Source organism: Meriones unguiculatus, chromosome 11 (assembly GCF_030254825.1).
Source record: "Meriones unguiculatus strain TT.TT164.6M chromosome 11, Bangor_MerUng_6.1, whole genome shotgun sequence".
Lineage (NCBI taxonomy): Eukaryota > Metazoa > Chordata > Mammalia > Rodentia > Muridae > Meriones > Meriones unguiculatus.
In genome coordinates this window covers 11,263,341-11,286,374 of record NC_083359.1, presented here as the reverse complement: position 1 = coordinate 11,286,374, position 23,034 = coordinate 11,263,341, and the positions used below count along the sequence as shown (strand labels likewise).

The following is a 23,034-nucleotide window of genomic DNA, read 5'->3' as shown; positions in this document are numbered from 1 at the left end:
AGAGGCTGTCGTGACACAAAGAAGCGTAGGTCCCTGTCATGCGGATGCTCCCTGCCGCTGAGCCCCGGTTTCACAGGGCGCTCACCAGCGTCATCCGTTCTTCCTGCCAGTCCCGGGCGGGAGGAGGGGGGGTCCTCGTTGGTGTTTTGACCCCTCTCTGTCATGCGAACTGGAAAAAGATGACTGAAATAGGTCCCCTACTCCTGACTACTTAATTTAGCTGTCCTGACTCCCGTCGCCTAGCAACATTTCCCCCCGCCTACGCCCAGGGCGCAGGCTCAGAGCCTTTCCCGCCCGGCCTCCCGGGCGCGCAGCTGTGACGTAAGCATCCCTCGACTCTCGGCAGCCACTGGACGCCTGGTGCCATGGCTTCCTCGGGAGTGGCGGGTGGGAGACAGGCTGAAGATACGCTGCAGCCGCCGCCCGAGCTGCTGCCGGAGTCCAAGCCGCCGCCGCCTCCTCAGCCTCTGCAGGTCGCCGCCCTCCCGCCGCCGCCGGCCCAGCGGCCTCAGTCCCCCGCAGGCGCGAAGGAGGAGAATTACTCTTTTTTGCCGTTGGTTCACAATGTCATCAAATGGTAAGGGCCTAGGAGAGGTCTTGTCACCACCCTTCCTGGCCTCTGGTGTTCCTCGTTCGGAGCAGCCGAAGCCTGAGCGCTCTGGGTCACGCCCCCTTTCCCCGGAGTGGGCCTCACAGTCTTCTTGAGAGTTCAGCAACTTCCCAAGCCTTGAGTTACTCTGCTCCCAGGCGAAGCCCACAGACTGATCAAATGGATTGGTTCTGCGGTGCATTATTCTTGTTCGCATCCCAGATCCCCCAGCGGCTTGGGGATGGGTCTCAAGTCCTTACACACATAGCCCGAAGGCAATTTGATACAATAGTTTTAATTCACCTGCGCTTTGACTGTTCATATGAAGCCTAGTGTGGAATTTCCCACTTGGGACGTTATGTGAACCCGGTTGGGTTTCAGATGTTCAGACTCGAAATTCTCACCTTGCACACAGTTTAGTTCTCATTTCAATTCGAGGCAGAATCTTACCTATGTGACACTGTTAAGTACTATGGGTCTACACACAGGAAAATGGTTTACCCTCTTAGGGATTACCGGTTAGAAGATAAGAAAACACAATAAAACCAATTTTAGAACTGGAGAGGGGAATGGTGATGCTAGAAAACATTTGAAAGAAAGACACAGAAATTGCTCCAAATGAATGTGTCCTGTTATTAACTTTATTCTAACAGAATATCCAAGGATGTGAGTGTCATCTTTTAGGCCCAAAGTCTCCACGATGGCCTACATTTTTGTTGTTACTTCCATGGACACTTGTGTCACTTCCAAGAGGCACACTGTTGTGTGAAATCGTTCTCAAGTGTGCTTTGGTAAACTTTACATGGTACGGAACAGTCACTAGCAGGGACCTCTTGGTGAAGTCAGGGTTCTTGACAACAGTAAAAGAGAGTTGGATGGCTTGGTGAGTAAGCAGACAAGGAGCTGAATTTGAATCCCTGGCATCCACATAAAAAGCCAGTCATGGCTGCTCATGCCTGTAGCTCCAGCATTCCAGGGCAGAGACAAACAGATCTTGAGAGCTCTGGCCCACTGTTTCCTATTTAATATGCGACCCTGTCTCAAAGTAATAAGGTAAAGAGAAACAGAGAAAGACACTCAATCGCTGTATGCCCCCCTGTACACTCAGGCATTGGAAGACCTGTGTAAACACCCCCCCCCCCACACACACATACCTAATAAACACACCACACAAACATAACAACCAAAAAACGGGTCTTGGTAACACGGGATGTATGAAAGTTGCTGCTGGTGAGTTAGGACGTTCTGTCAGAAGGGAGAATTTTATTTATAGAGTTGTCTGTTTGAGACAGGGTTTTGCCTTTGAGCTTTTGATCCTCCTGTCAGCTTCCTGAGTGCTGGGGCTTACAGTGTGCACCTCTACACCTAGCAGCTGACACTCTTGCAGGAGGAAGGAATGTGCTTTAAAACCACAATACAACAAATGTTGAGTGTAGTGAACGCATAAACTAATGACGTCATTTATTATCACTCTGAAGCACTAAGCACCACCTGTAATTGTATGAGCTCTATTTTTATAGAACAGGCAGTATAAGTGGTTTTTTTCACACTGGTGTGAGTGGCGCATTCTGCTGCAGCATTACCACAGCTACTATGTCATTAGGCAAAGGAAGTTTTTGGTTACATTATAACCATTAAATTGTATGGTTATCACTGTATATATAACCAGGCATTGACCAGGTTATTTAGCACATGACCATCTAGCCACAGGATCCTAGACAGAGGCAGATCCCTGAACTTGTAACAACCAAGTAAACCAAAAGTAAAGCTAAACCAAAAGTAAATTAAGGTAGGATTACAATTCCAGTCCTGTTTATGAACATTGGTGTGCCCTTTCGTTGGAGTTGAGGCAGCCTAGTTCCCTTACTGTATGGTGGCTTGGTGCTTGTCTTATTTAGGGCTACTATTGCTGTGACGAAACACTATGACCAAAAACAAATTGTGGAGGAAAGGGTGTATTTGACTTACAATTCCATATCACTGTGTATCATTGGAGGACATCAGGGTAGGAACTGGAGTCAGGAGAAGGTAGGAGGCTGCTTAGTGGCTGGCTTCACATCCCTTGCTCAGCTCACTTTCTTTCCTCTTTCTTTTTGTTGGTATTTTTTGTTTGTTTGTTTGTTGGAGACAGGGTTTCTCCATGTTTTCCTTGCTGTTCTGGAATTATTTGTAGACCATGTTGGCCTCAGATTCAGAGATCTGCCTACCTCTTCCTCCCAAGTGCTGGGGTTAATGGCATGGGTCACCACCACCCAGCTTCAGTGTATTTTCTTATAGAACCCAGGACCACCAGCCCAGGGTGGCTCATCCACAACAGACTGGGCCCTCCTATATCAATCACTAATTAAGAAAATGCCCTACAGGCTTGCCTGCCACTCAATATTATAGAAGCATTTTCTCAGTTGAGGCTTCTCTCGGATGACTCTAGCTTGTGTTAATTTGACATAAAACTAGCCAGTGCTCATCTGCCACTTGTCAAATGACTGCAGAGCTTTGGTCTTCACGTTAGACTTTTGGCTTCAGAAACCATGAACATGCTGTAGGTAAGGTAGACTGTTCCCTTTGTGTTAGCTGTTGGCAAATACATTAGTGAGATGGAAGAGAGGACAGTGAAAACCTCACCATCTCAGGACAGTGCTGGAGTATTGGGGCTATCCAGAGTAACCCAGATATTCATGGAAAACTTAAAACACAAGTGGGTATACATTCACCCATACCTCAGAGAGAATGCTCCCAAGCCAGGGGAGCAGCTGGGTTGGGCCAGGCTTTGTGACAGGAAGTAAGATGAACCAAACTACCCTTCTTCTACCGTGGCTAACATCAATCTGCTCGAGGTTGGCCTTTTAGAGCACTGGTTCTTAACCTTCTCATGCTGTGACCCTTTGGTTCTGCTCCTTACGTTGTGGCTACCCCAACCATAAAGTCAACCAAAAAGTCAGCTGGTCTGAGTTCGAGTCCATGAGCTGAGGCTTGCCTTATCTAAATCTTGGTAAATGCTTAAGTTTCCCAGGGGAAAATTTTCTTGTCTCTATAGATCAGTAGTAGCTCTCAATGGTGGTGCACACCTTTAATCCCACCACTCAGAAGACTGAGGCAGATCTCTGAGTTTGAGGCCTACCTGGTCTACCTGTTTAGTTCCAGCCAGCCAGGACAGTAGGTTCAAACTGCAGCTCTGCAACTTATACCTAGTTTTGGGCAGGTAACTCCAGTCCTCACAGAACTGGGAGGTAATCTAAGGTGCATACCTGTAAAAGATGGTTGGTTGATCACATAGGCTTGTCTAAAGGGACACAAAAGGGATTTTGTTTTCTATTTAACATAAGAACAGGAAGGGCAAGCAGTGATTGCCAGAAAACAGCTGACTAGGGCTAATTGACCTACTGACCCTCAGCAGCTTGGCCCTGACCTTCTCCACACCTCAGGGGCTGGCAGTGATAGAAACCTCTGTAAGCAGTGTGAAAAAAGGCAGTCACAGTCCTGACTCCCCCGCCCTAAGCGTTCAGAAACTACCCTTCTTCTACCGTGGCTAACATCAATCTGCTCGAGGTTGGCCTTTTAGAGCACTGGTTCTTAACCTTCTCATGCTGTGACCCTTTGGTTCTGCTCCTTACATTGTGGCTACCCCAACCATAAAATTATTTAGTTGCTACTTCACGACTGTAATGTTGCCCCTGTTATGAATTGTAATGTAAATATCTGATATGCAGCCCCCAGAGGGGTCGCGACCCACAGGTTGACTAAGCCAAAGTCAGTGTGGGACATATATCAGACTTTGGAGCTGGGAAGGGAAGCCAGCTGAAAATAGGGGTTATGATCCCCTTGGGCATCCTTTGCTGTGTGCTTCTAGCTGGGCAGAGAGAATAAGGTGCCCTTCCTGGAGTGTCTGACCACCAGGGGAGAAAAAACTTTTCTCCAAGAAAAGCCAGCTCCATTTTTCTCTAAGAGTGAAGATGTGGCACACCTACGACAAGCCTTTAGCGGCTCACTTGTAAGTAGCAACACTGGCCACTAGGCATGTAAAAGAAACTGCAGTGAGCAAGACAGGACCCGAGAGAAAGCAGTATGCTCAGTAGGATACTGTCTGCATGAAAAAAGATAGGTCTAGTTTGAAAGCTCTGAGATGCTGTGTGGATTTATAGGCCAGTGAGGGAAAGAGATGGGGACTGTGGCATGGGCAGAGGAGGAAGGGACTTGGGAAGTGGAGTTGCAGTTTATGGCGCATGGTGCCACCTGTGAGTCTGAAATTATGAGAGGAAGGAGGGTAGAAAAGCCGGGTAGTGAAGAAAAGCTGTACAGTAGTTTTGACTTCTGCTCAGTGTGACGGCGTTCAGCACAAATTCAAGGAAGGAGAGAGATTGTAGAGGAGCCGGGAAATTGAGGCAACATCTTTTGCAGGGTAAGCCTTTATTTTTGGAGGACGAAGCTACCGGCAAATCTTATAGACTGGGGGTAGGGGGTCAGTGGGGCAGGCTTTCCTGGCTGGTGGCTCTGCCAGGCTCTGATGCCTTGGTCAGTGCTTCTCTCAGCAGTTTTTGAGCTGTGTGTCCTCCTTCCTGGGATGAGTGAGAAAGCAAAGCCTGAAATAGAGGACGTAATCTTGTTCTCCTCAAAAGCTTACCGTTAGTCACATCACAAGAGGTTTTTAATTAATCAAAGGAGCAGTTGCTGAGTACAACAAGTTGTGGCTGCTGGGAACACCGCCTTAAATCTCTGCTCTGTGTTTATGCGTCTTTTCAGAAAAGGAATGACATAGAAATGGGGACTAGGCTGTCATGTGCCATCTCCTGTCATAGCTTCACTCTGCACAGGTGAGTCTGTCTCATTTAGGGAGCTGTAGAGAGCCCTATCTGAGATGCAGCTGGTCTTCACTTGTAGGCATGTTGGCATTTCATTTTTGCAGTAGGCACCATGCTGGCATGAACAGTCCTTTGCTTGAGTGTATAGTGAGGTAAGTTCTCCGCCATGGAACCACTGAAGCAAAGGTGTGCTGTTTCTATCTTCACAGCTATTGCTCATTTCATCTTTCTAGCTGACTCTTCCAAACTGCAGATCAGCCTACTTCAGTTAACTTAAAAACTCTATTAACCTGAAATGGCCCATAAATCTGCCACCTAAGAAGTGCTAAGACAAATTAAAGATAGATTGCATAGATGGAAGGTAGGGCGTAATCTGTCTCCCACTCCTCCCCACTGTACATAATTCCACAGAGGAGCGAGTCATCAGTTGTTGAGACTTTCCACCCAGTTACTCTTCGTGCGTATGTGCTGTTCCTGTAGTTGGAGGTGAAATGAGTACCTGGGTCTGCGCTGTCTCTGAGTTTTCTATGGCATCTGGGAGAAATTTCTAGTGATGTGAATATAACACTGCAGTCACTATTAGCAAAGTTGGAAAGAACCCGTCAGTTTATGCTTGCATTACCAGTGTAGTTCTCTTTCCCCCACACCTCTGCTGCTGCCATTATACTTTTAACTGGCTAGTCTGACAGATGGGTTAGAAATGATAGTTGATTTGTGTCTTTCATTATTTTCAGTACATCCTCTTTTCACATGCAATTTTAATTTGTTTGTTTAGAGACAGGGTCTTACTATGAAGCTGGGCTGGCCTGGAACTTATTCTGTAGACCAGGCTGGCCTTGAATTCAGAGACCCATGTGCTGGATTAAAAGGTGTGTACCATCATGCCTGTCTTACAATTTTAAGTTTTTGTTTTATATACTCTGCTAGCTTCCTGTGCTTTTATTGAGCCATGCTTCTTGTCTCTGCCTTTCTGATGTAAGTTCCCAGGTTGTTGACTTTTCTTTCATCTTTGGAATGGTCATGGTAGTTTTTTGTTGTTGTTGTTGTTGTTTTTCCTACTTAAAATTGTGGTTTCATAGAGTCGGAATTGCTCAGCTTTTCCTTCACAGCTTCTGAGTGTGAGTCTGTGCTTGTTCCTTTTCTTGTCGTGTGATAAAAACACATGGTAGAAAAACCTGTGGAAGGATGTCTGTTTTTGGCTCACTGTTGGAGAGTGCTGGTACAGCATGATGGAGAACTTGGCAAAACACAGTCACATCTATGCATCATGGTGGACAGGAAGAAGGAAAGGAGGGGGTCAGGGACAAAATACTCCCCAAGGACATGCTCCCAGTGCCCTAATTCCTTCAGCCTTGTCTCCTGACGTTTCTAGAACTTCCCATTGATGGTGTTACCAAGTATTTACAGTATGAGTCTGTGCAAGACACTTTGTATCAAAGAGATTCTTGCTTAGCAAAGCCTTGAGACTAGGGTGTGGCTTAGTGTTGGAGCACTTGCCTGTGCTAGGCTGAAACAGTAAAACAAGGTATACATTTATTTTTGTTTTTAGAGACAAGGTTTCTGTATGTAGTGTTGGGCAGCTGTCTTGGAACTTGACTAGGCTGACCTTGAACTCATAGAGATCCTCCTGCCTCTGCCTCCAGAGTGCTGGAATTAAAGGTGTGGCACACCCAGCTTAAAAACAAAGTTTTCCTAGAACCTTTGTGCTTCCATATTTTTAATTTGTAGATGTTTCCAGGATAAATTTTTGTGGAGAGTAAATGGTGGGATGGACTATTTCCTCTGCCACAGCTTCCCACCACCAGTTATTAAATATTAACTGTTGCTCAGGTTTGAATTGCTGCTTTCCAAACCATATACTGGATTTCCAAATGCTTTCTGATTTTCTAGACATTCTAGTCTCTAGTCTTGAGCTCTTATGGTTTATTTATTTCCCTTCTTAAGCTCATTTTCCTTCCTGTTCTTGCTTTTCAGTACTTCCCATGGCATCGAACCTTTGATGCCCAGCTGCCTCCTGGTCAGGTGTTATGGCTAGTGGAGCATTTCCTTTTAACCTGTACTGTACTTGCAAGCTTGTAAATATCACTCATCCAGGTTATAACTTCATTTTTGGATCTTACAGTCCCCCCCCCCTTTTTTTTGAGACAGGGTTTCTCTGTGTAGCTTTGGCTGTCCTCGAATTCACTCTAGAGTTCAAGGCCAGAGATCCACCTGCCTCTGCCTCCTGAGAGCTGGGATTAAAAGCGTATACCACCACTGCCCAACTTACAGTCACTTCTTAAGTAGTTCTTTTGCCTTTAAAGTCTTGAGAATTCATTCTCTGGGTATTATCAGGTTCACTTTTCTCTGCTTAAAGTCCATAGAGGAGTATTGTACAGTCCAGTACCTTAGTACTGGCACTCAGGAGGCTGAGATAGGCGTATCTCATTTGAGGCTAGCCTGGGCTATGTGTTAAGACTCTCTCTTTAAGAACAAAATGAAACTCCTCTAGGGTTCCCTTTTCTTCCTAAATCGAGCCCAAATGTCTAGCCTTTTATTCATTTTAGTCTTTTATTCAAGGGTCACAGCAAACCACATCATATACTCTGTCTGGACAAACCACCACTGCAGAGCCCAGTAGTCACAAGTGTCTGACTGGGCAGAGCACTTATGGAACCTGTGTCTCATTAAGGGCTCACCTAGAGGCCACCTCCTACACTCAGGAGTGCTGGGAGCCAGAACGTTCTAGAACGTTCTAGTGCACTCTGTGGCCCCTCCTGGTATCTGGAGTCTGGCTGAAACAGCCCTGCTTAGATTTGGAGTCCAAACACTGGCTTCCTTCCCATCATAATTCCCATAGTTGAATGAATAATGTGTACTACATGTTTGCCACACCTGGTGGTGCAGCCTTGTAAGCCGGGCACAAACTATGACCGGGCAGGCATGGTCAGAGGTCTGTGAGTTCAAGGTCAGCCTGGGCAAGAGGGACTGAAAAGTGACTGGGCTATAACTTAATGGTTGAGTGCTTGCCTGTCAATCATGAAACTCTCGATCTAATTCCAGTACCAGAATTCATTCCTTTGTATATATGTATGTACAATTTTGAAATACGGGCTCTCTATGTAGCCCTGGCTGTCCTAGAACTACTGTGTAGGCTAGGCTGGCCTTGAACCCATCCATAGAGAAAGGTTGCCTCTGACTCAAAGTGCTGGGATTAAAGAAAGGTGTGTGTCACCACACCTGGCCTACTTTTTGAAGTTTGAAAGAATGAGGAGAGGAAATGCTTGCAAGAATTATAGTATAAATCCCACTCTCTGAGACCGTGCTTTGTATATAATACTGCAAGGGATGTAGACGAGAAAGGAGGACTAAAGCAAGACCCTTCAATTCAGCCTATCGCATTGGAGTTTGGAGCTAAGTGTTCCAGTCTACTGTTGCAGTGAGATGCCCCCGCCTGTCTGCTGCCTTTTGGCCTGCCCATTTGTAGTCTGTCAGTTTGGGTACTTAAAAAATGTAGTTTTAATTAAATGCCATACTTTTGCCAGATGTCTGAGGTTGCTGGTGGGTACAGGAGAGCCATCCTTGCTGACCTAGCACAGGGAGTTCAAGTGGTGAGCGCAGGCACCCCTCCCGCCTGCGCATGGCAGGTCAGCGAGACCTCTTCTATGGGAACAGGGTGTTGCTGACCTGCCTCTTCCCACACACGGGCTCCTTGCCAGCTGAGCCCTGCTGGGCTGTGCAGGAAGCGCCCCACAGGCCATGTCTGGGACCCTGCTGTCCTTTGTTTGCCCTGTGCCCACTGTCTCCCTCAGCTCTGTCCTGGAGCAGAAGGGGACCCTTTGGGCCTGTCTGGAGATGACCTGGAAGTGCTGCTTCCAGATCTCTGCTACTGTGTCAGTTCTGTCCAGACTCAGTAGAAGTGACCCAGGTCCTGATGGCGAGGAGGATGATGGTGAGGGCGGCCTCCATGCCATCAGAAAATACAGTAATAGAAAAGCTGCTAGTGAAGCTGTCTTGGGAAGTCTAAGTTAAGAGTACTTGAAATGGCCTCCATGGCCTCCTTCACAGTTGGATTTGCCCTGTGGGGTGGAGAGTTGACACAGTTCTTAAGCAGCACGGTGAATTGCTCAGACATGGCTTTCTGAAGGTGGATAAGATAGAGGGCCTAGGAGGAGCGTAAGACCCTGTATGTCTAAGAAGCAGTGGCAGTGGGTTGTCTGAAATAGTCTGGGGTAGGAGCATTGGCTGGATATATAGCTGGGAAAATCAGAGGACAGCCTCGGTGAGGGCTGCTGCCCCTTACGGGCATACATAGAGACGGGCAGTTGGCACTTCTACTGTGAGTGCTTGCAGGCTCCCCAGACTCCAGGGAGAAAATCTGGTGCTGGCTGAGAAGGCAGACTCAGGGAAAGGGGCTGTGGGAGTTGCTGGGAGCAAACAAGCTCACAGGCATGCTGGAGACCAGTTTTTTTCAGACTTCTCTAAGTAGCAGAACCTTCTGTAACTGCTCGCTGAAGAGAATGAAAACACAAGCAGTCCTGTGCTAATGAAAGCTAGTGTGGGAAGTCCAGAGCCACTGGTCCAGAGACCTGGTGGGAGCTGGCAGAACTACAGAGAAAACCAGATCGCTGCTAGGCTGCGAGTAGCCACTAAGACCCAGGTCAGACTGCCCACGGTCAGGGGAGAGACAGCTATGTGTTTTGCAGAGATGTATGTTTATGTTTGGGATGGAGTCTTACTGTGTTGCCTAGGCCTTAAACTTGGTCTTCTGGCCTTAGTCTCCCAAGAAACTGAGATTATAGGTGTCACTGTGTCTAGCTCAGAGGGCATTCTGGCAGCATGTGTCAAAAATAATATCAAGCTTTTCATCCAGAAGTCTCCTGGCACAATATTATCTTTCCAGAAAACTTGCACGGTTATGTAAAGATGCAGGGACCTGATGTCCAAGGTCATTGTGATGAATTGCAAACATTCCAGACAACTGTTTGTAAATATTTCACATTGTAATCAAATGCATATTGATATGGAAAGACAAGAATGAGAACCACATTTGATATGCTTCTGTCAGAATAACAAAGGTATAAACACGCTGTCTATTATTGCACATTTTAAAATGATCTACAGCAGTTTACATCATATGCTAACATAGGTGTCTCTGGGATTTGGGACAAAAAGGACTTCCCCTTTCCAGCATATCTATCTATCACTTTGAATTTCTTCCCCCCCCCAGCATCTTATAATATTTAAGAGAAAAATTCATCTGGGGAAAATGTAAGCCACTGGATCAGCACAGTGGGAGGTGAGGCCGGGAGCAGAGGACACTGAGGGGCACTAGTCTCAGGGTGGGTCGGCAGGGACAGGTAGAGGCATGCTTCTGAGGGCCTGGAAGTCTGCTGGAGAAAGATACAGGCCCCAAGTCACCAGGGGTGAGGAGAGGAACTGGCCCGCTGATCCCTGGCCTTCCCTTGCTTTGGCACTGCCGGAGACTACTGTTCACTTGTTGCCAGTTTACTTCTGCAAAACAGTTGAGGAAAACCAGGACATGTTCTTAGATGCACCCATCTGTCGTAGGCTCTCGTCTAAGAGCCTGGAGATAGGTCTAAATGCCTCTGTTTGCTGTCGGGAGGATGCTCTACTCTTCATACCCCACGGCTGTATTTCTGCCCCCTCTGTAACAAAGCACAGTAGATGGAACCGCGGTGCTCTAACTTTGTCCTTGTTTGTATGATTTCCATCTTTCCTGACCTAGTCTCTCTCTCTCTTTCCTTCTAAAGTTGGATGGTGACTAATGTTGAGCACAAAGGCAGGCCCATTTAGAGCTTTCGACTTTTATTCCCTCACTATCAAGCCTGACCCTTTTCTTTAGGCCTGGGGATTTCACTGTTTCACAGTCATTCTGGCATAACAGGTTCCCTCTTGGTTTGAGCAGGTTCCTGAATAGAGTGTTTTCCTCACCCCAGGACTTCTGTGCTATTTACCGCTACCAGCTAGGGCAGCTTAGTGCAGAGGCCTGTAGCCCAGCTCCCTCCGGCTGGCTTTCCCGAAGGCTAACCCCTTTCCCCAAATTTACCCCGTAAAGAATGGGTATCTGGAGTTTGGGGGTTTCAGAAGTGAGGATCTGAAACGAGGCCCACGCTTTGCTTTCTGAATCAGAATTTCTTTGGGGTTGAGTTGGGTTTGCTGTAGGAACTTTATTACTATAAACCTTCTTCCACATTTTAATTTTGTGGGGTTTTTTCCTTGTTTGTTTTTTACTGTATTCTTCTAGACTTGTGATGTAAACCAATTTTCTTTAAACTATGAATTTCTTTTCACTTTCTGGTTTTTTATTCAAGACATTTTCTCAAATCATGAAGACAAAACATCCTCAATAATCCCATCTAATTAAAAACAACTCCTTTGCCTTTGCACAGTTAAATCTTAAACACAGAGTCCACATAGAAACTTATTTTATGTAAACGGGATAGTTAATGTTGACAACTTGATGGGATTTAGACCCACTGTGGAAACAATATCAGGGCATGTTTATGAAAACAATTATCTAGGTTAGGTTAATTGATGTGGGAAGATCCAGCCTAAATGGGGGAGGGGGGGCCCTCCCGTAGTCTGAGGGTCTGGATGGAGTAAAAAGGTCTGCTTCCAGAGGCAGAATGACCAGCTGCCTCCTGTTCCTGCCAGACCCTTCCTGCCGCGGCAGGGTAAACTCTCTGGGACCATATGACAACAAACCCTTCTCTTTTTTTTTTTTATTATATATACGATGTTCTGTGTGCATGTACAGAAGAGGGCCCAGATCTCATTATAGATGGCTGTGAGCCACCATGTGGTTGCTGGGAGTTGAACTTAAGACTTCTGAAAGAGCAGCTAGTGTTTGCAACCTCTGAGCCACCTCTCCAGCCCTCCTTCCTTCTTTTAAAAAAAAATTAATTTACTTATTCACTTTACATCCCAATCATAGCCCCTTCCTTCCTCTCTTCTTTATCCCATGCTCTCCCCTTCTCCCCCACCCCTCCTCCCTTATTTCTCAGAAAAGGGAGCATCCCCCACCCCAACCCACTCCAGCTCATCAAGTCACATCAGGACTAAGCTCACTTCATCCCCTATGGTCTGTCAAGGCATCCCCACTAGGAAGACGTGAACGAACAGCAGGCAATAGAGTCCATGTTGGAGACAGCCTCTGCTCCCCTTACTAGGGAACCCATGTGAAGCCCCAGCTACCTATCAGCTACATCTGTGGAGGGGGCTACTTTAAATTCTGACACCAGCTCAACGGCAGTCCTCGGTGTCTGTGCACTGAACTGGTGCTGGTTCTGAAGCTCCTCTGTTTTCTGGCTTCAGGGAGACTCCTTTGTTCTTTAGGGTTTGGGTTCTTTTGCATTTAGTTTGATGACTGGCATGGGGATCTGTGCCATGGACCACGGCTGTGAAAGGACATGAATGATCTGTCTTCAAAATGAACTTGATCCAGAAGAAGGCATTTCAGAACTGTGGTAGAAGAGAGCCTGTATCTGCTGAGAACTCTCCAGTAGCTTGTAGCTGATTTAAAATTTATGACTTGCTTTATGGGAATTCATCTTTATGTCAACAGGCCTAAGTAAGCACCACGCCTCAGTGTGATGAAGGAAGGTCCTGCTGACAAAGCCTCTGGTTGGCCTAGAAATGGCTCAGGTCCAGTGAAATGGAGTATTTCAGCCAGTTTGGTTTTGTTCCTTGTTTTTGGTATTGGGAATGGCGTAGTCATTTAGCCTGGCTATGGCCTTGGTTTCCCGGCATTCATTCTTTTGACAGGTGGTGTTTTGAAAACTTAATTTGGTGTCTGTGTGGTATGTGCATGTGAGTGGTGGGGAGACCACAGGAGGACACTTCGGGGGCCAGCTTTGTCACACCTCCCTGCACCTGAGGTCTGCTGTGCCAGCTCTGCGCTCTGCCTGCTTCTGTACCCCCACCTTCCCCTGTGTGCCCCTGCTTTTCTGTGGGTGGTGGAGTTCCAAACTCAGGTTGTCGTGCTGGTGTAAGTGTTCTTTATCCACAGTTGTTTCTTGAGCATAGTGTCCTGTCTAGGGCCAGGCTGGTGAGACACCTGTGATGAAGCTCCATCTCTGTCCTCACAGGGCAGAGGGTTTACGAATTGCTAGTCAGGGAGTGTTTTTATGACCTAGCTTAAAGCTAAAAAAAAAAAAAAAAAAAAGACCAATCCCTGTCTTCTGGCTTGGGCCACCCAGTCAGGGGACAGACATGTCAAACAGAACAGTTTGAACGTTATCTGAGGGTATAGAACAAGAAAGCCATTGTGGAGATAAGCTGCACATGCTAATAATAACTGACTGCCTTCTACCCCCCCCCCCCCAGCATGGACAAGGACAGCCCCGATCTCCACCAGGACCTGAACGCCCTCAAAACAAAGTTCCAGGAGATGCGAAAGCTCATAGGCACCATGCCCGGCATCCACGTGAGCCCTGAGCAGCAGCAGCAGCAGCTACACAGCCTCCGAGAGCAAGTCAGGACCAAGAATGAGCTTCTGCAGAAGTACAAGAGCCTCTGCATGTTTGAGATCCCCAAGGAGTAGGGCCAGCTCCCAGGGCAGCTGCCAAGGGACTGAAAGCTTCATACCTGTGGCGGCCGGCTCCTCGGGAGCCTGGCTTTAAACTGTGAGGCCACATTCAGCTGGTGTGGGCCTGGGTGGCTGTGTTCAGCCTTGACTAGCTGGGCCAGGCCCCATCAGCAGGTCTAGAGGGCACAGAGGGAGAGGAGGAAGCTGTTCCTTTCTCTCCTTCGGCTCCTCCCACTCCTGATACCATCAGCATGGATCAGGTACATACTGTTCCTGTTAACAGCAGTTTCATGAAGCATTTGCATAGAATTCATGGGGTAAATTAGGCCTGCACTCAGATGGCATGGGTTTAATATAATTAAAGAAGGCTGTGAGAGCATGAACATTGTTTTGAAAGGCCAGAGGGTGGGTGGCTTCTCCCCCAAAACAGTTCACTTCCTTTTTTGTTTGTACTATTGAATGAAACTGTATTTCTGGGGGCGACAGCCCACAGGCCTGCCAGTCAGCCACCAACTCCAGCTTCCAGCCTCCTGCATGCTAGCCATAGGGTTCTTGCTCCCTTTATCTCCATCACTTCAGGCAGTGCTCAGAATAGCCAAATCACTGCTTGCCTGGGGCCCTTTGTCCTTCCCACACTGGCTCAGAGAGGCTGCTAAGCAAGTGGCTCTGCCTTGGTTCATATGCCCTGGCTTACCACGTCATCTCCCCTTTAGCCAAGGAGTCAGCCACATTTGCTACCCTGCACACTTTTGGTTTGGAGCATGGTGGCTGCAGAGGCAGGGTGGTTCCTCAGCCAGGGGTCTGTGGTTTCAGAGTCAGGGCAGGGGGAGCTGCTTGGAGGTTCCATAGCTGTGTTCTAGTTGCGGAGTGTGCCCAGCTAGTCCCAGGTAGGACACTGTGTTCTCTCCCTCCCAGGGGCTGTCACGCTGAGGGCACAGTGGCCCTTTCCCTCTCGCAAGAGTAAGGTGAGAAGTACCCAGTATTGTTTGGATCTTGAAATGGGCACAGCCTGGGCTGAGCAGTTTAGGACTTAGCAGGCATCTGCCAACTGGCCTTGCCGGCAGGAGTGCTGGCCAGGGATGTTTCTAACAAGGGTTCTGGTGGCATTGTCTGAGATGCCTCATAGTTGGGACCTGTGTGAAAAGAGGGGTTTGACTTCCAGTAGTTTGGGTAGAAAAGTGGCTCCGAGTTCGAGGGTGCAGTTACGCCACCTTTACCTTGGGATTATTTAACTGAATCAGTTCTGACCTGAGAAGCAAAAAGCGGAAGCAGCGGCTGAGCCGGTTTTAAGGCTCTGGCTAGTTCCTGTGAAGCATGGAGCACATGGAATGCAGGGGCTTCAGATCTTCCTGACAGGGTGAGAAAGGCTCCTCAAAAGGCTAGAGGGACGTGGAGTCTTATCTGTTCTGCTGTGTTGGCCTATCACATTTTCAAGTATGATTTAAAAGTATGCTCTCCTCTCAGGACACATGGTTTGCCTGTCCCCAACCCCTTCTTCCTTACAGTGTTAGGAGTCAAACCCTGGGACTCTAAGTTTTACAGTGACTTAGAGCGGTGGTTGAGTAGGTAATGTAGAGGCAAAATCCTCGCTGTGCTCTTTCTTCCACTTGGCACATGCATCCATGAAGCTAGCATAAAAGCCTACATGTCTCCTGCAGGGGACCCTGGGCAACCCGGACATCCATTGGCAGTTCCTTGGAAGGGGCCCTTCCCAAAGCAGGGTTGAAGCCCCACCCCCAAAACAACTTTGAACATCCCTTAAAGGCCAAGACTCTTGGAAAGCAAAACAAACCACAAATATTTGGCTCCGTGGGTTCAGCAGTTGTTCTGACGCTTTAGATACCATGTTGAACCCTGCAGAGTGCCTCTATCTTTCAGCTGCAGAATTGGAGGCTTAGAAGGCGACACTTGCCCCAAGTTGACAGAGTGGCAAGGAGATCTGGGGTCACAAGCCAGCAGCCCTTAGCCACAGAGGGAGAGAGCGAAGTGCAGAGGGGTGGCCCGCCTGGTTGAGCGCCTAAGGGAGCTCTTCTGCAGGCTATTGGACTTGCCCTGTTTGGGTCCTGGCCCCTGGGGCAGGGCTTAAGCATCCAGCACAGGCGTCTTCCCCAATACTCTGCAGCGCACTCTCTGGCCTCTTGTTTTTGGTAATCAGGTCAGTTTCAAGTTTGACTGCTTCCTGTAGCCTGCCATGATTAACAGATGGGTGGTGTGGAAGGGGAGTGTGACTGTTCTCCAAGACCAAGTCCCTCAGTGACAGGCCAGGAGAGGGTAGACGGAGCAAGCCCGAAAGATCTACAGCGTTTCCCACTTGGAGGCTGGGAAGCCATTTTCAGAAGGCAAGGTCCCTTTCCAGTTCTGTGTGGCCACTACCACTGAGGCAGGAACCCAGCCCCCTAAAAGCAAGAGCAACGAAAGCACCGTTTTTTGTTTTTTAATTATTTTATTTTAAATTAAAAAATTAATAAAGACCTCACACAATAGAAATGTAGAGATTTTGTTCATGTCATGTTGACACTAGAACTATTAAAGTGCAAGTTTTGTGTTTTGTTTTTCTTTGGGGCAATTACACACACATACACAGACACACACACATGTAAACAAGTACTTGGCGATTGAACCCCCCATCTCGCGCCAAAGTTTTCGGTTTGCATTGGTGGCTGACAGCTGTCATGGCAACACCAATTACAGACGATAATGCCCTGTTGGTCCCGGCCCTCCAGCAGGCAGGACAGCTACTTGAAGTCTCACAGGCCGATGAATTTCACACACTCATTCTCAAGTCTCTGAGAAAAATGCCAAGTCCCCCTGGCTGGGTCCTAGCAACCCAGAAGTGGGGCGGGCACCGCGGGCGGGCGGCATCGGTGGCCGGGAGTCCCAGGCTTAGTCCTTTCATTTCACAGCAGATGACAGTCCCTTACTGGTTTGCCAGTATCTCCCTGGCGCGCAGGGCTGGCTCGCAGGGAGGGAGGGAGGAGGCCAACTGGCGCCCTCGTGGTTCGGAGCACGCGGGCCAGCCCGGGAATCCGGCTTCTGAACAAAAGAGGTCCTCGGGTTGTGCGACTAACGCCGGGGGCTCCTAACTGATGACGCAGCGCTCCTTGTCTTTGGCCTGGCTGCCGACACTGGTCTTCTCGCGGATGTACATGAGGTCGCTGTGCACGCTGGGTCGGCGCGCAAAGGGCGCCAGGATGCCAAAGGCGTCGCCGGGGTCGCCGCCGCCGCCGCTGCCCGCGCGCAGAAGCTTCTTGTTCCTCAGGGCCTTTTTGTGCAGCACGTCGCAGTACTGCACCGACACCTTGCGGTGCAGGTCGGGGCTCATCTCGCTCGGCAGCTTGGCCATGGCGAAGAGCGCGCGGAACATCTGGTCCAGGCTGCTGTTCTTCTTGGCCGAGATCTCGAAGTAGGCGCAGCGCTGGGGGTCGTCGCCCACCAGCTGCTCGATCTCCCGCTGCTCCACCTCGCGGTAGAAGTCCCGGTCCCCCTTGTTACCGCAGATGACCAGGGGCACGTCCACGTTCTCTTTGGTTTTGTTCTTGAGACAGGACTTGGTGTCTAGGATCTGCTGTTTGAGCCTCTGCACCTCCTCGAATGAGTCGCGGTTGTCCAAGCTGAAGACCAGGATGAAAACGTCTCCTGCAGGGGAACGAGGGGACAGGGTGAGGACAGCTGCCGGGCGCGGAGCAGCGGACGGCGCGGGCCCCGCGCGCAGCACGCCAGCCCCTTCCAAACCCTCGCAAGACCCCGGCCCCAGAGTCCCCGCCGCTCCCCAACTCACCCGTGAGGATGGAGAGGCGCCGCATGGCGGGGAACGGATGGTTGCCGGACGTGTCCAGGATGTCCAGCTGGTAGACCTCCCCGCGGATGGAGTAAAACTTTCGGTGGAAGTCCTCGATGGTGGGGGTGTAGGTGTCCTCGAAGCGGCCCGTGAGGAAACGCGACACGATGGCCGTCTTGCCCACTTTGGATGAGCCGAGGATGACCATCCGGTAGCAGTTCTTGGCCGGGATACTGAGCTCAGAGTCGCTGGGGCACATCTTCTTGATCATCGCGGCCAGTTTCATTGCCCCGGGGGCGGCTGCGGGGCCGAGAGGCGGAGGGCTGCAGAGGGCTCGGGAGTGCGGGAAGAGCTGGGCTGGCTTCGGAACCAGCTGGGGTGGCTCTGGGGCACAGGCAGCGGGCTCTGGCTCTCCGCGCCCCACACCGCCCTTATATGCAGCCTGCCGAGGCGCCCGGGCTAGCGCCTCCCAGCCAAGGTGCGTCACGCCCCGCCCCCGGCGAGCCCGGCTCCTCCTAGACTCCGCGACCTCCGCCTTGCAGCCCGCGGCTCCGCTCCAGCCCTACGTGCGCTGGGAGGAGAACTAAGTACAGGTCACCACCACGGGAGCACCCGGCGCTTCACACCACGACGGCCGCGGGGGCTGTGCCACTGACTCTGTGACCTCTGGGATCCCCATTCTCTCAACACCAGTGCGGACGCTCACTTTCCTTGAGCCTCAGTTTCCCACAAAATATGATCTGGTGATAGCAACAGGTTTGCTAGGCATTGGCCCAGCTCCAGTCACTTAGGTCCCCGGGCCGCGCTGCTTTTTGGGGCGCAGGGTCCGGTGTTTGTGGGTTTCCTGAGCTACCGTCCGCGCTTCGAGCTTCTGCCACCAGAGGGAAGCAGGGAGCCCCACGGGCACACTGGGAAGCTGAAGTTGTGGCCAAGCTGGAGATGGGCAAGGGGCAGTAAGGGGATTTGGGAGCCGGGGAGCCAGATTGGGGCACTGCCCACCGACTCACATTCCTGTTTTCATTATCCCAACTAGAGATAATCTGGTCTGTGGGGACCTCAGCAAAGGACAGCTACCATCCTCTATCTCTAACTTGGAGACACGCCCTTTAAGAAATACAAAACAGGCCAGCAGCCCCTCTGGTCGCCCACCCCTCTCATGGGCAACTTTGCATTGAGAGAGCTGGGGTCAGGGGTGGGGATCGAAAGCTTCAGAGGAGGCCTGGGAGCAGGACCTTGTCTGTAGCTCGGTTTCCCTTTCTGGAAGACGACACTGGTCCCTCGATTGTGAAAGAGTAAGTGCAAACACTTTCTAAGACCAGCGCCTTGTCAAAACAACGAAATTGTAGCACCAGGAAGGCTGCCCAAGGAGGAAGCCAGTGGCAGGTTGATCAGTAACCAGGACTGAGTAATGCTTGGGGAGAAATAGGACGTCTACTGCTTGTAAGTGATGAAGTCAAGCTGTGTTCTCATTCTGCCTTGACCTCGTCTCTTTAGGAGAAGCCCAGAGACCCACCAACTGACAGATGCCACTCACCCATCCAGGCAGTCCTGGTGCCCCACAGGAAGGGTTAAGGTCATTCCCACCTGCTGAGATGTCTGCACAGTGCCCCCAAGGTTTCATCCCTTCCTTACGAAGCTCAGACTCCAGATCCTCAGCACCCAGCCATCCTGCCCGGGGCCCTCACGGCCCAGGTGGAGGGATCTGGTGGTCTCTGTGCTAGAGATAATGCCCTCTCTGGAGCTGGCACTAGGGCCTGAGGAGAAGAAGCACTTGGCAGACGAAGAACTAAAGCAGGGAAGCCAGCTGCCTGCCGAGTGAGTACGCCGCCTGGCTCCCAAGTGTCCTATCTTCACCTCTGCCGGTGCCCCCACAGCATCCAGAGGCGGTTGCAACAACTGTCTGGCCCTTTCAGGCTAGCAGGATATCCATATTCACTTCCCTCCTTCCCTCCCAGGCTGCTTCTACATCCCTATCAATCGAGTAACCTGGGGACTCGTCAGCTAGATCTAGGACAGGCTAGTTGGGGTGAAATCTTCACTTCTCTTGATTCTTGCCCCTACTGCTGCTTCCATCCCTTCTACGTATGGGGTGCCTGCCCTCACCTCTGAGGACCTGAGCCCGAGCCAAACACAGGACTGCTGTGTGCAATAAACAGCACAGAGTGTTCACTAAAGAGCCACTCAAGGGAAGGGTACAATCAAGGCTGCTTACTCCAGACGGAGGCCCTTTCCCTCTGCCTGCTGAAGGCATTGTGTGGAAGGCTGGGGCTCTGACTCAGGATGGCCGATGTCACCATTTCCCCTGGGTCTCCAGTCCCAGGAAGACCAAAGGGATAAAAATAGAGGGGTGGCAGGGTCAAAGACGTGGTCCAGCTCTACCTCCTGACATCTAGAGACTCAGGGCTCAGCTTGGATCCACGGCCTTCTCCCCTTCCACGGTCAATGTCAAGGCTGGGCCTGACATTACACCTCAGTCCCCTCTAGATGCAAGGTGACACCGGCCCCCGTGCTGTCACTCTCTAGTATCTATCACCCATACCTCTGCTACCAAAGCAGGAAGACCCCAGCCATCAAAGAGCAGTGGGGTCCACGGCATCCCTCTCCAACCCAACCCCCTGCCTTCCTCCCCGTGACCGAAGTCCTGCTAGCTGCCTGCTTCCCCAACCTATAGCCTCCACACCAGCCTGCGGGTGTGTTAGGCCCAGGGCCAGGCAGTAGGAAGAGGACTTCCTTTTCAACTTCCCACTGGACAAAGGAGATTCTGTCTTCAAGGCCAGTCCATTCGGGCTGGACTGGCAGCCTAGGGCTCACTGAAACAAGAGTGTCGCAGCCCAGAACCCTCCAAGTGGGAAGGTGCTCACGGTCACTACCGTGGAAGTCCATCCTTGAGAATCACCTCGGCGCCTTTGGCACACACCTTCCTGATGCCTGGAATAACTGCCCTTCAGCTTATGCTCTCAACTTCAATGTCATCCAGCCTGAAAAGCACCATTTGACCACACGGGGAAGAGCTGGGAATGTAACTCAGCGAAAGAGCAGGTACAAAGCCCTGGGCACAGGAGTGGAAAGTTTTGGTGTCTTTAAAAACTCAGTCTTGTTATTGTAAACATGTTTTTGTGTTAACCCCAGGTGTGGGATCTGGGGCTGATTCAGATTGCCCGTGGCCGCAAACTGTTTGCCTCCTGCGGGCTCTGGGAGGGGCTCTTTCCAGCTGCAGATAGTTTAAGTCTGAGGACTCTGGAGAGGGAATAAATGCCAAAGCCCAGAGAGAAAGGGGGGGGCTCCCAGAAAGAAGGCTGCCGATGCTTTCCCCTGGCTGCTCCTGGGTTGCTGCTGTTGCACTTTGACAAGAAGAAGAACTTGGAGATTTCCTGAAATGAAGATTGAACTTTCCCCAAGGAATCCAAAGAACCTCACTAGCAGAAAGTAGCCAACCTTCTCTCCACTAACCTTCTTTCTCTCTTACCTGGTGTTGGAAGGTATTAGGGTGGATAAGGGTTGGAAAGGAGGTACAGGTATAGGAGAGGCATTAAGAAACCCAAATAAAAGATTAAAAGTGTGCCTACACGCTACCGTGAGAAAGCAAAAATGTGTCTGACTACAAAGACTCCATTTCAGAAAAGATGATTGAAGAGGAACGTAAAGTGACGAAGACCATAGACAAACAACGGAGAGGTGACTCAAGCCTGTGTGGCTTGTGGCCTAGTGACTCCATCTCCAAGCGTGTTCCCCAAAGCAATGGAAACATCTGCCCGAGTAAACACAAGTGCTCACCATGGTGTGTCAGTCACGGTGCTGAAGTGAGAGCCCCCCAGCGTCCACCCGCTGAGGTTTATCTGCGGTGGAGTGTGTCCCCATCAAAGCCCCCCTGGAAGTGACCGTGGTTAAGAGAGGGCGTAGGGTAGGACAGCAGTCTCCCGAGACAGGGGTTTCATTAGAAGAGCAGCAGAGAGGGGGGCCAGGATGTGGTCCCATCATGCAGCGCCCTAGGTCTCCATCAACAAGGACCTCGCCGGATATGGCCACTTGCTAGAGTCTGAAGTTGAAAGGCTGGATCCTCAATGTGTGTTTTTGGGAGGGAGCAGAGCCTTTAAGAGGAAGGGCCTGGTGGGTAGTGTTTTTGTTTGTTTGCTTGTTTGTTTTTCAAAGCAGAGTTTCTCTGTGTTAACAGCCTGGCTATCCTGGAACTTGCTCTGTAAGCCAGTCTGGCCTTGAACTCAAGTACTTGGGATTAAAGGCGTGGCCTGGTGGGTAGTCTTCAGGTTATAGCGAGTCTTTGAATGTGGTTGTGGGGGCTCCAGCCTTTTCCTCATTTACCCTTTCCCTCTCGGCCATCAGGTGAGCAGTTTGTCCTGCCATGTTCCTCCACCATGACGCACTGTCTCGGCCTGGGCTCAAAGCAACAAGGTCACTAATCGGGAAGCAGCCCCGGCTCTCTGGCAAACGGCCCACCTCAGCCTGTTGAGCCTCCTGGCGGGCTCCACCTCGTCCCTGTCTCCTGTTGGACTTGAACTGACACACTGGGGTTCAGACACACGTGCCCAGTCCTGCTAAGTGTATGATGAGGACACCCACCGTGGCCCACGGTCCTCAGTGGGCATTCAGGTCTCTTCCTTTCCCCAGGATCCTCCTGCAGCCCCTTCTCACCTCTGAGATGGTGTCACCTCCATGTCTGCCTTGGCTGTTGCCTCCACCCAGCCTTCAGGGAGCTGGGCTGCCTCTTCCCTCTGCCCAGACCTACAACCTGGCAGCTGAGCTAGTTGAGCTAGTAGATGCAGGATTCCAGGGATCAGAGCTGAGCCTCCTTTGCAGAGGCCTGGATAAGGGGGCAGCATTGGTGGTGGTGGTTCTTTGCTCCATTTGGTGCCAAGGGTACCAGTGTTTCTCTAACTCAGCCTTGCCAGGACACCTGCCTGAGCTGCGGGGGCCGGACCTGCACAGGACTATTTTCAGTGAGGACACAAGTAATGACCGCTTGCTTCAGTGGTCTTGGCACCTACCTACCCAGGGGGGTATGAGAGAGGGACACAGCTCAAGATGACAATCCTAGACCCTGTCAAGGGCCCAGGGCAGCAAGGTTCTGAGGCCACACCAATAAAATGTATGATTCTTGTCTGCCCAACCTAGGACTCTAGCTGATGCTCCGGCCTGGGGTGGGCCTGGAAATGTGACCCAGGAGACCTGTGCGCAGTGAGATGGTAGGCCCTGGCCACTTGTAAAAGGCCATGCAAGCCTTGGCCAGGGGCCTGGGTGACAATAACAGGATGTCAGGATAGGGCAGCCCTTAGATGCTGTCCCATGAGCTAGCCTTGGGCTAGAACGGCTGTAGGCTGATTCTCTG

General features: G+C 50.4%; 2 protein-coding genes across 2 annotated transcripts; one reads left to right on the top strand and one right to left on the bottom strand.

Annotated features, from left to right (window-relative positions):
- The first annotated feature begins 318 nt into the window (after nucleotides 1-318).
- Nucleotides 319-16,402, top strand: Med9 (mediator complex subunit 9). The gene is made up of 2 exons (XM_021639566.2): nucleotides 319-577; nucleotides 13,714-16,402. The coding sequence occupies exons 1-2, from the start codon at nucleotides 366-368 to the stop codon at nucleotides 13,928-13,930; spliced, it is 429 nt and encodes a 142-aa protein (XP_021495241.1). The 5' UTR covers nucleotides 319-365; the 3' UTR covers nucleotides 13,931-16,402.
- Nucleotides 16,339-22,407, bottom strand: Rasd1 (ras related dexamethasone induced 1). The gene is made up of 2 exons (XM_021639501.2): nucleotides 17,694-22,407; nucleotides 16,339-17,551 (listed from the first exon to the last, which is right to left on the bottom strand). The coding sequence occupies exons 1-2, from the start codon at nucleotides 17,977-17,979 to the stop codon at nucleotides 16,995-16,997; spliced, it is 843 nt and encodes a 280-aa protein (XP_021495176.1). The 5' UTR covers nucleotides 17,980-22,407; the 3' UTR covers nucleotides 16,339-16,994.
- Nucleotides 22,408-23,034: the final 627 nt, after the last annotated feature.

Excerpts from the sequence above, each read along its gene's own strand:
- Med9 (XM_021639566.2), top strand. The coding sequence starts at position 366 with ATGGCTTCCTCGGGAGTGGCGGGTGGGAGACAGGCTGAAGATACGCTG. Across the intron at positions 578-13,713 it reads GTTCACAATGTCATCAAATG|CATGGACAAGGACAGCCCCG; the intron begins GTAAGGGCCTAG and ends CCCCCCCCCCAG.
- Rasd1 (XM_021639501.2), bottom strand. The coding sequence starts at position 17,979 with ATGAAACTGGCCGCGATGATCAAGAAGATGTGCCCCAGCGACTCTGAG. Across the intron at positions 17,552-17,693 it reads GCGCCTCTCCATCCTCACGG|GAGACGTTTTCATCCTGGTC; the intron begins GTGAGTTGGGGA and ends GTTCCCCTGCAG.